At 45.0% G+C, this 14139-nt stretch overlaps 2 protein-coding genes across 2 annotated transcripts in view; one reads left to right on the top strand and one right to left on the bottom strand.

The window, feature by feature from the left end:
• LOC122542912 (immunoglobulin kappa light chain-like) overlaps positions 1–14139 on the bottom strand; it is a 206450-nt gene that overhangs the window by 112463 nt on the left and 79848 nt on the right. Inside the window, exon 3 of the mRNA XM_043681057.1 lies at positions 12762–12774. Coding sequence (XP_043536992.1) covers positions 12762–12774 — 13 coding nt within the window. The remainder of the gene's footprint in view (positions 1–12761; positions 12775–14139) is intronic.
• Positions 1–14139, top strand: part of LOC122542911 (immunoglobulin lambda-1 light chain-like) — an 85236-nt gene that overhangs the window by 50579 nt on the left and 20518 nt on the right. The gene's annotated exons all lie outside the window — the stretch shown is intronic.

The following is a 14139-nucleotide window of genomic DNA, read 5'->3' as shown; positions in this document are numbered from 1 at the left end:
ATAACTGGAAGCGAGCTAATGTGGTTCTACTTTACAAGAAGTGTGTTAGAGTTAGACCAGGGAACCATTGAATCTAACATCAATAGTAGAGAAACTACTGGAGAAAATAGTGAAGAGGAAAATTAACCACCATTCAGACAGACAAGATTCAAACAAGGATAGTCAATGTGGATTTGTCAGAGGGAGGTCTTGTCTAATTACACTGATGGAATGTTTTGAACCAATGTAAGGCATTTGATGTAGTTTATATGGATTCCAGCAAGCCCTTTGCCAAGGTCCCACACGTGGGAAACTGCTAAAAAAGGTAAAAGCTCATGCGACCAAGCTCATGTTGTGAAATACACTGCCTGGCTGGGTAGTTGAGGTGGGAAATCTCACAACCTTTAAAAAGTACTTGGATGAGCCCTTAAATTGTCCTGACATTCAAGGCCAATGGCCTAGTGTGGAAAAGTGGGACTAGTGCAGGTAGTAATATTTATTATGGTGATACAGACTTGAGGGGCCATAGTGCCTCTTCTGCACTGTGTAATTCTAGATTTTATGATTCTACATTTCTTAAGTATTAAATATTGAGAGAGATTCTACATCTATCACCCTCCAGGCAATGAGTTCCAGATTCCCACCACTCTCTGGGAGAAAACATTTTCCATTAAATCTCTAAACATTTTGCACCTTACCTTAAATCTATGCCCCTCAGTCTATCCGATCTATGCCCATCATAATTTGATACATCACAACCATGTCACCTCTCAAATCTTTTTCTCTAAGGAACACCATTCCAGTCTGTCTAACCTGTCTTATAAGTCGAGTATCTTATATGCCTTCTTAACTGCTTTATACACCTATTCCGATACAGAATGAGAGAATCACTACAGTGTGGAAACAGGCCATGTGGCCCAATAAATCCAAACAAACCTTCCAAAGAGTAACCCACCCAGACTCATTCCCCTATCCTATTACTCTACATTTACTCCTGACTAATGCATCCAACCTACACATCTCTGAACACTATGAGCAATTTAGCATGGTCAATTCACCTAATCTGCACATCTCTGGATTGTAGAAGGAAACTGGAGCAGCCAGAGGAAACCCACGCAAACACAGGGAAAATGTGCAAACTCCACACAGACTGCTTACCAAGGCTGGGATTGAGCCCATATCCCTGGCGCTAAGAGGCAGCAGTGCTAACCACTGAGCAACCATTCCTCCCTTCTCCTAAGAGATTGGTGTACATACAAACCAAAATCCCTCTGATCCTAAGTGCTTCCAGGGAAACAGATATTCCTTTGCTTTGTTTGTCATAGCCAAGTGCATCACTGCACATTTTAATCCATCTGTCACAAATCTGCTAATCCAAGTAGCCCATCTATATCCTCCTGTAATCTAAGGCTATCCTCCTCATTATTTACCACCCAACTTATATTCGTATCATCTGTAAACCTGCTGAACAAATCTTCTATTTACAAGTCTAAGTCATTTATATAGACCATAAGCACCAAGCACACCAACCCCGACCCCTGTGGGACTGCGCTGGATCTCCAATCTTAGACAGTTTTGATCAATGATAGTTTCTTCACTTCCCTAAAGACTACATCTTGGTTACAGGACCATTTCCAAGGCTGATCCTTTAATGATAGTAAATGGAAGGGACTGAGACGGAGGCCAAATTACATATGAATTTTCTGCAAGAGTTCACCATCCATAGAAAGAACTAATCTCAGTTACAGCCAGGAGAGCCATGGCACCTTTGTTCACTATCACTTAATCTTTCAGTGGGTGTAAGCCAATCTTGTCAACTCAATAGCCCAAGTAGGTCACCTGGGTTGCCTGGAAGATACTTTTCTTTCCTTTATAAGGCATGCACCTGTCCAGGAGAAACATTTAAGGACAATATCCAGGTTCTCTAAATGCTCTTTATTAGTTCTTCCCTGATATTAGTATGTCATCCAGATAAGTGGGGATCTGGGGGAAAACCTTGTCAAATGTTTTCCATCAACCTCTGAAAAATGACACAGGCTGACGATACTCCAAATGGCATTCTCATATATTGGTACAAACTCTTATGGGTATTAATTGTAGCATACTTCGGGGAATCTTCATTGAGCTGCAGGTATGCTTGGCTCATGTCCAAATTCATGATGGATGGCCCTCCTTCCAGCTTTGCATGTAAGTCCTCATACACATCCATACCCCACAAGGGTGGCCTCTTGGCCCTCTGCTTCCTTGCTTCCAACAGACTAATCCATGCCCCCTCCACTAAGTAGGATGGCATGGTGGCTCAGTAGTTAGCACTGCTGCCTCACAGCATTGGTGACCCGAATTTGATTCCCGTCTCAGGTGACTGTCTGTGTGGAGTTTGCACATTCTCCCTGTGTCTGTGTGGGTTTCCTCTGGGTGCTCTGGTTTCCTCCCACAATCCAAAGATGGGCAGGTCAGGTGAATTGACCATGTTACATTGCTCATAGTGTTGGTGCATTAGTCAGATGTAAATATAGGTGAGCAGAATAGGTCTGGGTGGGTTTATCTTTGGAGGGTCAGTGTGGGCTTATTGGCTGAAGTTCCTGTTTTCATACTGTAGAGAATCTATCTAAACCCTCTCTGCTTCACCTTCAACAACGTTTTCTTTAACTCCTCCCATTTCTCCAACTCCAGGGGGTCACCATGGGCCCCCAAATGGGCCACAGATACACCTCCCTCTTTGTTGGCTAAGTTGAACAGTCCCTATCAGTACGAACATAGGCACTGTACCCCAACTCTTGCACCGTTACAACAATGACTGCATCTGTGCAGTGTCCTACACCCAAGCTGAACTGGAGCAGTTAATTTATCAATTTCCCCCACAACTTCCATCCTGCCCTCAAATTCATTTGGTCCATCTCGGACACCTCCCTCCCCTTTCTTGATCTCTCCATTTCCATCTTTGGCAACAGTCTCCAGATGGACATTTTCTACAAACCTACAGATTCCTATAACTACCTGCACTACACCTGCTCCCACACAGTATCCTGCAAGAACTCCATCCCATTCTTCCAATTCCTCTGCCTCCACCTCATCTGCTCAGACAGTCCACATGCGTGCATCCCAGATGTCCATGTATTTCAAACAATGTGCTTTTCCTCCCTCTGTTATCCAGTCAGCCCTCCATCGCACCATCTCCATTCCCCTTTCCACTGCTCTAAATGCCCCCTCCCAACACAATAAAGACAGCATGCGCCTTGTCCTCAACTACAAACCACCACTCTCTGTATCCAATGCATCATCCTTAAACACTTCCGCCAACTCCAAAGAAACCCCACTACCAAGAACATCTTCCCCTCCCTACCCTTTATCCCTTCGACAGTCCTTGATTTATGCCACTCTCCCCACCAATCTCTTCGAATCCTCAGGTACACTGCAATTAGAAAATATGCAAAACCTGCCAGTACACCACGCCCGTCATCACTCCATCTAGAGTTTCAAACAGTCCTTCCAGTTGAGACAGAGGTTCACCTGCCTCTCTTCCAACCTAGTTTACTGCATCAGGTGATCTCGAAGTGGTCTTCTTTACATCGGGGAGACCAAACGTAAATTAAGGGAATGGTTCACTGAGCATCTCAGCCGTGCCCACTGGGCCTGACTAGACCTCCCAGTCACTGCCTCTTTTAATGCCACTTCCTACACCCTTTCCAACATGACCATCCTTCATCTCCTCCATTGCCACAATGAACCAAACTGCAAATTGGAGGAACAACACCTCATCTTCTGCCTGGGCAACCTACGGCCCAGAGGACTCAACATTAAGTTCTCCAATTTCATATAGCCTCCCTCCCCATCCTCCAACTCCCTTCTCAGCCCCTCACCATCCCTTCCACTGCTCCCAGCCACCAATCGGATTCATTCCTCGCATTGACCAACCAGGTCATACCCTCTACCTGACTACACCGATCCCCACTTCACCACCCTTCCCCCACCGCCCCCTTTATCTGCAGCTGCCTCCAGTCCTGAAGAAGGGTTACACCTGAAACGTCGACTTCCGCACCTCCTGATGCTGCTGGCTTGCTGTATTCTTCCAGCCTTTTGTCTGTCTACTTTGGATTCCAGCGCTTGCAGTTCTTCTGTCTCTAACCAAATTTGTTCCACTGCCCAGTTTGAAGTCGTTTTCTGCCTCCCTCAGACATGCGCTCAGTGAGTCCCTTTCTCACTGCCGCAACACCATGATCTCAATCCTCCGGCTCTTTGACCACACCATGGAACAAATTCAATATGACAGCCACGAGATTTTCCTCAGCTGCTGTCTTCGTAACCACCTCATCCCTCAAGGCCTCCAGGCACATTTTAAATCCTCCAAATCTGGACCCACCTTTGATGCTCCATCCTTGCAATATCTCTAATGCCTCCACCAACAATTCTCTCTCTGTGCGGAGGCACCTCCAATCTCTCTCCTCATCCGTCCCCCACCTCAATGGCTCCTTTTTCAAATGTGTGGAGGACCTCTACTATTCTACATCCAATGGAGAATCCACCAGCTCCACAAACAGCTTTCCAGTTTCTTATCCAGTATAAACAACAAAAGTTTACAAAATCCTGCTCCTCTCACCACCAGTCAGAGAACTTCCTCGCTGTTTGAAACTCGTGCCCTGGTTCCAGCCATCACCAGGCCCCATGCCATGCTGTTGCCACTGCCATTATTCACATGGAAAGCTACTTCCAGGTTGGACGCCGGTTGCACTTTCGGCTTGGTACCCGTGCCATCGTGACCACCTACTGGTACCTCCCAGTATGCACCCGCAACCTCTGACTCCACTCCAAACCTCTTCTACAACGCTGGACCAGATTCTGCTGACAACACTCGGACTGGTCTCCAGCTTCTGCCTCCACTTCTGGCTCCACCCAATCTGCAACCAAGACCCAGACTGCATTTCCCAGGGTTATCCTGGGACCTTTTGCCAACCTGCAGCCAGCCAGCACACCAGCTCTCCCTCCTTACCCATCCATCCCCAAAATGCACTCTTGGCCTCCAACTCACCCTCTTCACCTCATTCCCACACCTACACCCCACTCCCCAGCCTCCCTTCCCAATCTCCTTTCTCTCTCAAAGTCCACTGCCCCGCCACCACACCACACCCAACCCTCACTCACGACTTGCCATCACCCTTCCCCCCCATCCTCATCAACCACCTCTGAACTGTCCTAAAATCACTATTCCTGAGCCCTGCCACATATTTACTATCGTCCTGACCTCAAACTCTGAGGACAAACGGTCTGTCCTCTGGAAAGGGCTCAAACTCTGTCCCCACCGTAATGATTTCCAGACCCGCCATCTCTGTGCCTTCTTCTTTGTCAAAATCTCCCAACCTCCCTCTAAGGATCCCTTCTCCTGCCTCCAACCTTCCTCCTCCGCTTGGTCACACCCTGCTGGTCTAGTACCCACCCTAGACCTCTTCATTACAGATTGCTGATGTGACATTGGCTGCCTCAATTTCTCCACTCCCCTCACACACTCCAACCTCACCCCCTCCAAACATGCAGTGCCCCACTTGCTCCACACCAACCTGCAGTTCCTCATCAAACCTGCTGACAAAGGTGGGGCGGTGATAGTCTGGAGAATTCACCTCTATATCATAGAGCCTGAACACCAACTCTTCAGCACCACATTCTACCTCCGCCTTGGCCATGACCCCACTATGACCCATCAGGCCAAAATCACTCACACTGTCCGTTTCCTCATTGCCTCCGGTGATCACCCCTCCACTGCCTCCAATCCCCAGCCCTGCACTGCCCCCTTATACCTGCTCCCAAGATCCACAAGCCCAACTACCCCGGCTGACCCATCATCTCGGCATGCTCCTGCCCTATTGAATTCATTTTGTCCTACTACGACTCCATCCTCTCCCCCTTTGTTCAGGCACTTCCCATCTACATCCGTGACACCAACCATGCCTCCATCTCTTCAATAATTTTCAGTTCCCTGGCCCCCAGCGATTTATCATCACTTTGGATGTACAGTCCTTATATACGTCCATACTCCACAAGGATGGCCTCCAGGCCCTTCGCTTCTTCCTCTCCAACAGATCCATCCAGTCTCCCTCTACCAATACCCTTCTCTGCCTCATCGAACTGGACCTCACCCTCAACAATTTTTCCTTTAACTTCCTCCCATTTCCTCCAAATTTGGGAGTGGCCATGGGCACCCAGATGGGCCCCAGCTACACCTCGCTCTTTTTTGGCTATGTTGAACAGTCCCTTTCCTACACAGGCACTGTACCCTAACTCTTCCACCATTATATCGATGACTGCATCGGTGCAGTAACCTGCACAAAGGGTGAACGTGAGCAGTTCATCAACTTCACCCACAACTGTCACCCCCACCCTCAAATTCAGTTGGTCCATCTCAGACACCTCCCTCCCCTTTCTTGACCTCCCCATTTCCATCTCTGGCCACAGTCTCCGGATGGATGGTTACTACAAGCCCACAGACTCCCATAACTACTTGGACTACACCTCTTCCCAGCCAGTATCCTGCAAGAGCTGTATCCCATTCTCCTAATTCCCCTGCTTCTGCTTGGATGAGGAGACATTCTACTCGCAAGCATTCCAGATGTCCACCTATTTCGAACAATATGCTTTTCCTCCTTGTGTCATTAAGATGCCATCCACCACACCACCTCCATTCCCCATTCCACTGCTCTAAACCATTGCCCTCCCAATGTAATAAGGCCAGAGACCCCTTATCCTCACTTACAACCTCACCAGTCACCGCACCGAACTCATTGTCCTTAAACATTTCTGTCAACTCCAAGTAGACCCCACTACAAAGAACATGTTCCCCTGCCCACCCCTCTCTACCTTCTGCAAGGACTGTTCCCTGTGACAATCCTTGGTTTGTGCTACTCTTCCCACCAACTCTCCTGAACTCTCAGGTACCTTCCCCTGCAATCGGAAAAGATACAAAACGTGCCAGTTCACCACTCCCGTCACCTCCACCTAGGGTCCCAAACCAGATGAGATAGAGTTTCACCTGCCTCTCTTCCAACCTAGTTTACAGCATCAGGTGCTCCCGATGTCATCTTCTCTACATCAGGGAGACCAAATCTAAAGTTAAGGAACGGTTCACCGAGCATCTCACCTGGGCTGCAGGGCCAAGCTGACCTCCCAGTCACCTCCTATTTTAATTCCCCTCCCACTCCCTTTCCGACATGATGATCCTTGCCCTCCTCCATTGCCACAATGAATCAAGCCTCAAATTGGAGTAACATCACTTCATCTTCAGCCTGGGTAGTCTACAGTCCAGAGGACTCAACACTGAGTTCTCCAATTTCAAATAACCTCCCTTCACATCCCCTGACTCCCTTCCCAGCCCCTCCCCCTCTCTTCCCCTCCTCCCTGCTACCAACTGGATTCATTCCTCCCATTGACCAACCTGATCACACCCTCAACCTGTCTTCACCTATCCCAACTTCACCATCCCGCACCTGCGACCCCCTTTACTTGCAGCTCCCCAAACACCCATTCCTAGTCCTGAAGAAGGGTTACACCCTAAATGTCAACTTCTCCACCTCCTGATGCTGCCTGGCTTGCTGCACTCTTCCAGTCTTCTGTCTGTTTACTTTGGATTCAAGCATTTGCTGTTTTTCTGTCTCTGATGACATCTTACACAAGTCCAAAGTGAATTTTATTAAAGACTGGTTCCACAATCACTGATGCAGCCACACTGGTATTGACTTCAATTCAGACCAGGTAATGATTTAATGCACCCCTTTATCTGATCCCATCTGATTTGGATATTGCTAAGTAATGTAACTGTTCCAAACAAAATGTGCACTCTTCTGGCTACTGGCCTAAGTTTCTCTCATTCAGTTTCAGTGGGACTCCTTTGCGGTCTCATACGGGCAGCAACTACAATGGCTTGCCAGCCTGGATCTTGAAGACAATGTTAACCATTTTATTGAGGCTCAGCTTTGTTTTATAGTTTTCTTGTGGGTTGACCTAGAGTCCCTTTGTTCAGGATATGCCCTGAGTGAGGTTATGCAATTGGTTTCACTCAAGTGGTGTTCCCAATCTCAGTCAGCCTGGCAAGGGTGTCCACATCCATATGTAACCCATATGCTCCATTTGCTGCATTTTCTAATGGCAAATCCAGTTGTAGTGACTTTTTGAAGTCCAGTTGGGCTTCTGCTAGTAGGCCATTTTGCATGATGACATCATGAATCCAACATGCCAAATCGTATCTCAGCATTTCATTAAAGGTTAAACCAAAGTCATGTGCCTCCGCCAGTCATCTTGATCTCATCAGAAATCCTGACACTGATTCTCCTGGTTTTCAAACTATGATGTAAAACTGATAGTATCTCAGAATTAGAGGAGGCTTGGGCATTGTAATATTCCTTAGTTAAATCCATCAACTCTTGGAAGGTCTGGTGTGCCTCAGGAAATGTTAGACTCCTAATAACCTAAAAAATTGCATGTCCTCAAACTGTCAGGAGAATTATTCATTGCTTATTTTCTGCCCCAATGTCACTTGTTTGGAAAAATAACACACTCTTTCCACGTACTAGGCCCAGTCATCAATAGCAGGAGCAAATATGTTAAGCATCCCAAATAATAACATGATGCCAGAAATGTTTACTCCAACTCAAAGATGACTGTTGTGAGAGGATTTCTTCAGAAATGTATTATTTTCCCTCATCACCACTGAAGAAAACTCCTAAGAGGCCAGTATCCTGTCACCAAGTCATCTTTTATTTATGTGTGTATCGTACTTTTCACTGGTCTAGCTTCCTCAGAGCCAGCTCTCAGAGTGAACAGAGACTCTGACACTCCTCTTTATACGTATTCACCAGGGTACCCTGATTGAACTAGGTTAAAAGTCCCAGTGAAAGAAATTATATTTTATAAGGTCAACCTGGCTGACCTTGTTACAATCACAACAGCTACCTCTCTAAATACAGATTAATTCTGACCCTCAGAATTTCTTCCAATAGTTTCCCACTAACAAGGTTAGACTGACTGGCCTGTTGCTCACCTTGTTCCCCTCTTGAATAATGTTATGATATTAGCTGTCCTCCAATCCTTTGGCACCTCTCCTGTGGCAGAGAGGAACTGAATTTTTTGGAACATTCCCCTGCTTTTTGCTCCCTTTCCTCACTGTATAACCTGGGATACATTTCATTCAGCCCAGGAGATACATCAACGTTTATGAATGCTGGGACACTCAGAACCTCCTCTCTGCCTAAGTAAACTTCTTTCATGGCATCACTGACCTTCCCCCTGATTTCAATACGCATTTGTCCCTCGAGTGTTGACTGGTATTGCGAATACTTCCAACATTATCTGTGCCTGTTGTAAATGCCAGTGCCCTCCATGATTTGAATTTGTATTGCTGGCCAGCTGCCAATGGATATTACCATTTCACCATGCACTTAAAACAAAGAACAAAGAACTGCATACCACTGGAAAAAAGCCTTTTGGCCTACCCAAAACTGCACCAATGGATGATGCCTTTATAAATTAAAAATCTTTTCCCAATGTCATTTGTATCGCTATATTTCCTAACTATTCATGTATTTGTCAAGATACCCCTTAAAATATTGCTACTATGTCTGTTTCTAACAGCAGTGTTCTCCAGACACCTGTCACCCTCTGTGTAAAGAAAAAATGCCTCTCAAATCTCGTTTAACTCTCATATCATATGTTCCCCTAATAATTAACATTTTTGCCATGGGAAAAAAAGCACCATCAATTCTATCCATGTATCTCATAATTTTGTAAACTTCTCTCACGTCACTCATCAGCCTCCAACGTTCAAGTGAAAGAAAACTAAATTTGTCCAATCTCTTCTCATTATTGAAATCACAATTGTCCAATCACTCCTCATAACTAATTTGTTCAATGCCTGTTTCATTAGCTCAAAGATAGAGTCATAGAGAATTACAGCACAGAAACAGACTCTTTGGTCCAACTCATCCATGCTGACCAGATATCCTAAATAAATCAAGTGCTATTTTCCAGCACTTGGCCCAGAAGGCTTTTGCCCAAAATGTCAATTCTCCTGCTCCTCAGATACCACCTGACCTGTTGTGCTTTTCCAGTACCGCACTCTTGACTCTGATCTCCAACATCTGCAGTCCTCACTTTCTCCATATCCCTCTAAACCATTGCTATTCATATACCCATCCAGAGACTTTTCAAATGTTGCAATTGTACTAGCCTCCACCACTTTCTCTGGCAGTTCATTCCATACACACGCCACCCTCTGCGTGAAAAAATTGCCCCTTAGGTCCCTTTAAAATTTTCCCCTCTCACCCTAAATATTTGCCTTTCCCCTCTTACCCTAAAAATATTGAATTCTGGACTCACCTCCACCGCCCCCATTCCACCCCCCACCCCGCCCCACCCCAGCTGAGAGGGAAACCTTGTCTATTTACTTTATCTATGCCCCTCATGATTTTATAATCTTCTATAAGGTCACCTCTCAGCGTCTGATGCTGTAGGAAAACAGCCCCAACCTATTCAACCTCTCCCTATAGCTGAAATCCTCCAATCCTCACAACATCCTTGTAAATTCTTTCTGAACCCTTCCAGGTTTCACAACATCCTTCCAATAGGCAGGGATCAGAATTGCACACAATATTCCAAAAGTGGCCGAACCAATGTCCTGTACAGCTCAACTCCTATGCTCAATGCAGAGTCCAATAAATGAAAACATACTAAACGCCTTCTTCACTATCCTTTCAACCTGCAGCTCCACTTTCAAGGAACTATGAACCTGCACTCCAAGGTCTCTTTGTTCAGCAACACTCTCCGGGACCTGCCTGTTAAGTGTATAAGTAGTGCTCTGAAATGCAGCACCTCACATTTATCTAAATTAAACTCTACCTGACACTCCTCAGCACATTATCCCATCAAATCAAGATCCCATTGTACTCTGAGATAACCTTCTTCGCTATCCACTACCTCCAATTTTGCTGTGATCTGCAAGCTTACTAACTCTATCTCCAATGTTCACATTCAAACCATTTATTTATGTGATGAAAAGGAACGGACGCAACTCTGATCCTTGTGGCACTCTACTGGTCATAGGCCTCCAGTCTGAAAATCAACCCTCCACCACCACCCTCTGTCTTCTATCTATAACCTGCATGCGCTTTGGACGTCGCTCTGACAGCATTCTGGGTCCTTTTTTGGAATGTATTTTGTTCTTCCTTGTTATAGACATGATATCTGAGGAGGAGAATCGCCTCTCCGATCATCCAACTGTCTGTTAAATACAGAAACACATTGAACTTATTATTACAAAGCACATTTTCACAAGCTTAGAACATGCATTCATTTACCCAAACGTGACAGTTATTAATTGGCAACAAATTGCCTTGTTATAATTACCAGAACCGACGTGATCAAAACATCACAGGAACCTTAAATCAATCATCTTTTGACATCGAGGGGAATCAAGAAATATAAGGGGCATGTGATCCAAAAATCAGTTGCGTTTGAATAGCTTCCCAAAAGAGAGTGGAGAGGTGGAATTTTAGGAGGGCGATTACACTCGCAGGAAACATAGGTGGGAAAGACAAAAAAAAACTTTTTTTAAAGCAATTACGCCACTTACCGTCCATCTTTCGCTCATGCAACCAATATTTTTGCTGAAACAATTGGTTTGAATTCATGAATCACAAATGAGTTGCGTCTGCATGGCTTTTTTTTTGTGAAATTGTGGATTTCAAATCTAATGTTTTAGCAAAAATCTTCGCTCAAGAGAAAAAGCCATAAACCAGTTGGGGATTTTCGGTCAGCTGGAAGATGTGTAATTGAATTACTATTTGTGTCTCAGTTAGTTACTCAGTTGCCTCTGAATCAAATTTTCCCAGGTTTACGTTCCACTCTTGAAACTTCACCTTAAATATCTGCTGATACGCCTATTGCAGCGCGGATGATGATTTGCATTGTGGGATGGACTTTGCTGACTTTTTTGGAGGAAGCACAGATAAAGAGAGAGGTGCGCTGCAATGTCGAAAAGTTGGCTTCGAGGAAGAGCTAAAGTGTCGAATGGCCAGTACTAGCAAGACTCGTTCTTGCAAAGCGGCAGTATTGAGGGAGAGCTGTATAATTGAGGGTTAGCACAGGGTGGACACCATACTGCGGGACAGAAATAAAGCAGCACTGTACTGTCAAGGATCTGTACAATGGGAACGCTGCAACGTAGTCACTGTTTTCTTTCTGGTAAATAAAATATGGTTGTCTGCTTTCTTAAGAGAGTCACAACACACCCAATGCACAATAATATAAAAAAAGGTAGTGGGGTACCCCGAGTGTCCTGAGCCAATAGCAAAGAATTTGATTATGTCAATGTTTAATCTTAATACAAGTCTCCCCCCAACATCTTGTCCCATCTCCTCCCTTAGCTACCAACGTTTCTTTCTGGCTCATATCTTTATTCACTTTTTTTCCTTAAATGTATTTATGCTACTCACTCCTAGTGGTAGCCAGTTGAGCTCTCTTTGGGTAAAAGTAATCAGTTGTCCAAACTGAAATTGTCACCGGATTTGGAACGTTTATTCTGCTTCCCATGCTGACTTCCTCTAGCAATTTTTATTCATGTTTTCCAAAATCTGCAGTTCTTAGTTTTATTGAAATTATTGGAGGCCTCAGATTCTGGATCCCCACAAACGGAAACATTTTCCACCCATGTGTCCTATCAGAACATTTCAACAATATAAAGAGATCTATTAGCTTATCATACCACCTAGCGAACAGAAAATGTATACGTTTGCAGAATAGAATACCAGTCTGTCCCTACTTTCCCTTAGGCATCACATCTCCTTGTAAATACTTTCAGCACATGCTCAAAGCCTCTGTATCCCTTTCGTAAAATTGATACAATACGTGTCCACGAATTCTAAATGCAGATGCAAATTTTCCACTGGTTTAACAGAACTGCTGACAACAGCTCTGTTGTGTCCGGGGAACACTGGGAAGGAACAGCAGATTCATACTTTATGCCATATTTGAAAAAAGGAAATGAAAAATGCACTTACTTCAGTGATTTCACAATCACCTTCCCCTGCAAATAATTTCGAGCCCTTATAACACTTGTTCATTTAAACGTTTTCTTTTCTTGGAACTTCCGCAACCTGGAGCCTCGTGCTACATTTGATGGTGTTTTTAAACAGGAATAAGGAAATGGTAGATTTTGTGATCTCGGATGACTTAAGCATTTTGAAACGAGATCATAAAAATAACAATGCCACGAGCATCAACAGAGCGCGTGGGCAATGAGAAGGTTCTTCATTTTGGAGACATGGAGTGCTTAGTAGAGGTAGCAGTGGACATGATGTAATGGATAAACTACATGCATTCCATTAGAGTGAAAATGACGGGCACCTCCTGATTCTTAGCAAGTTGTAGATGAAATGAGAACAGAGGAAAAGACGACGACAGAAACATACGAGAAGGCCTGAAGACTAGAGGAATAAAGTGAATAAAAATAGAAGAAAGAAATAATAGCTGAATGCCATTCTCCTGTTATATTTGTAATAGGCAAAAGCCATGTCCAAGAGGGCCAAGGGAATGAATGGATATCCATGGCTTCCTATGCACCAGCCTGAATGGGAAGGAGTGGCAAGCTTCTGTTACTCTGGAAAAGACTCGAGATGGGTTGAATTCTTGCTATTCCAGATCACAGCTCCAGTGAAGGATGGGGTGAATGGGTCTCCTGTTGCTGCGTGAAAATTCGGGGGGTGGTGGGGGGACGTGGAGCAGGGTGAACAAACTCTGGTTTCTTTGAAGCTGGAATGAATAATTTGAATGGTTCTCCTTCTGTTTCCATGTCACTGGGTACAGCACGATCAGTAGTGTCCTCCTGTTTCCATCTATAGATGTCCAGGCAACAAATGACCACAAGCTGCTTCTATGCAATATCTCTTCCTCTCACATCCGAAAGATTTTTCCCGGTTTTCAAGATCTCAATCTCATATCAGACCACGAGTTGAAGAGGCGGGGCCTTTTTGTATGAGATTATATTACCGTGGGGACAGGGGGGGCACGGTGATATATTGTAATCCAATCTCTGTACAAAAACCTCCCTTTACAAGTCTCTCGGGACCAGCAAAACAGTAGTGATAGGGGCGAGAAAGCACCGACATCCTGTGGCGATAATGAACG

This window comes from Chiloscyllium plagiosum, chromosome 41 (assembly GCF_004010195.1).
Source record: "Chiloscyllium plagiosum isolate BGI_BamShark_2017 chromosome 41, ASM401019v2, whole genome shotgun sequence".
Taxonomy (NCBI): domain Eukaryota; kingdom Metazoa; phylum Chordata; class Chondrichthyes; order Orectolobiformes; family Hemiscylliidae; genus Chiloscyllium; species Chiloscyllium plagiosum.
The sequence above is the reverse complement of the archived record's forward strand: the minus strand, read 5'-3'. Positions and strand labels throughout refer to the sequence as shown.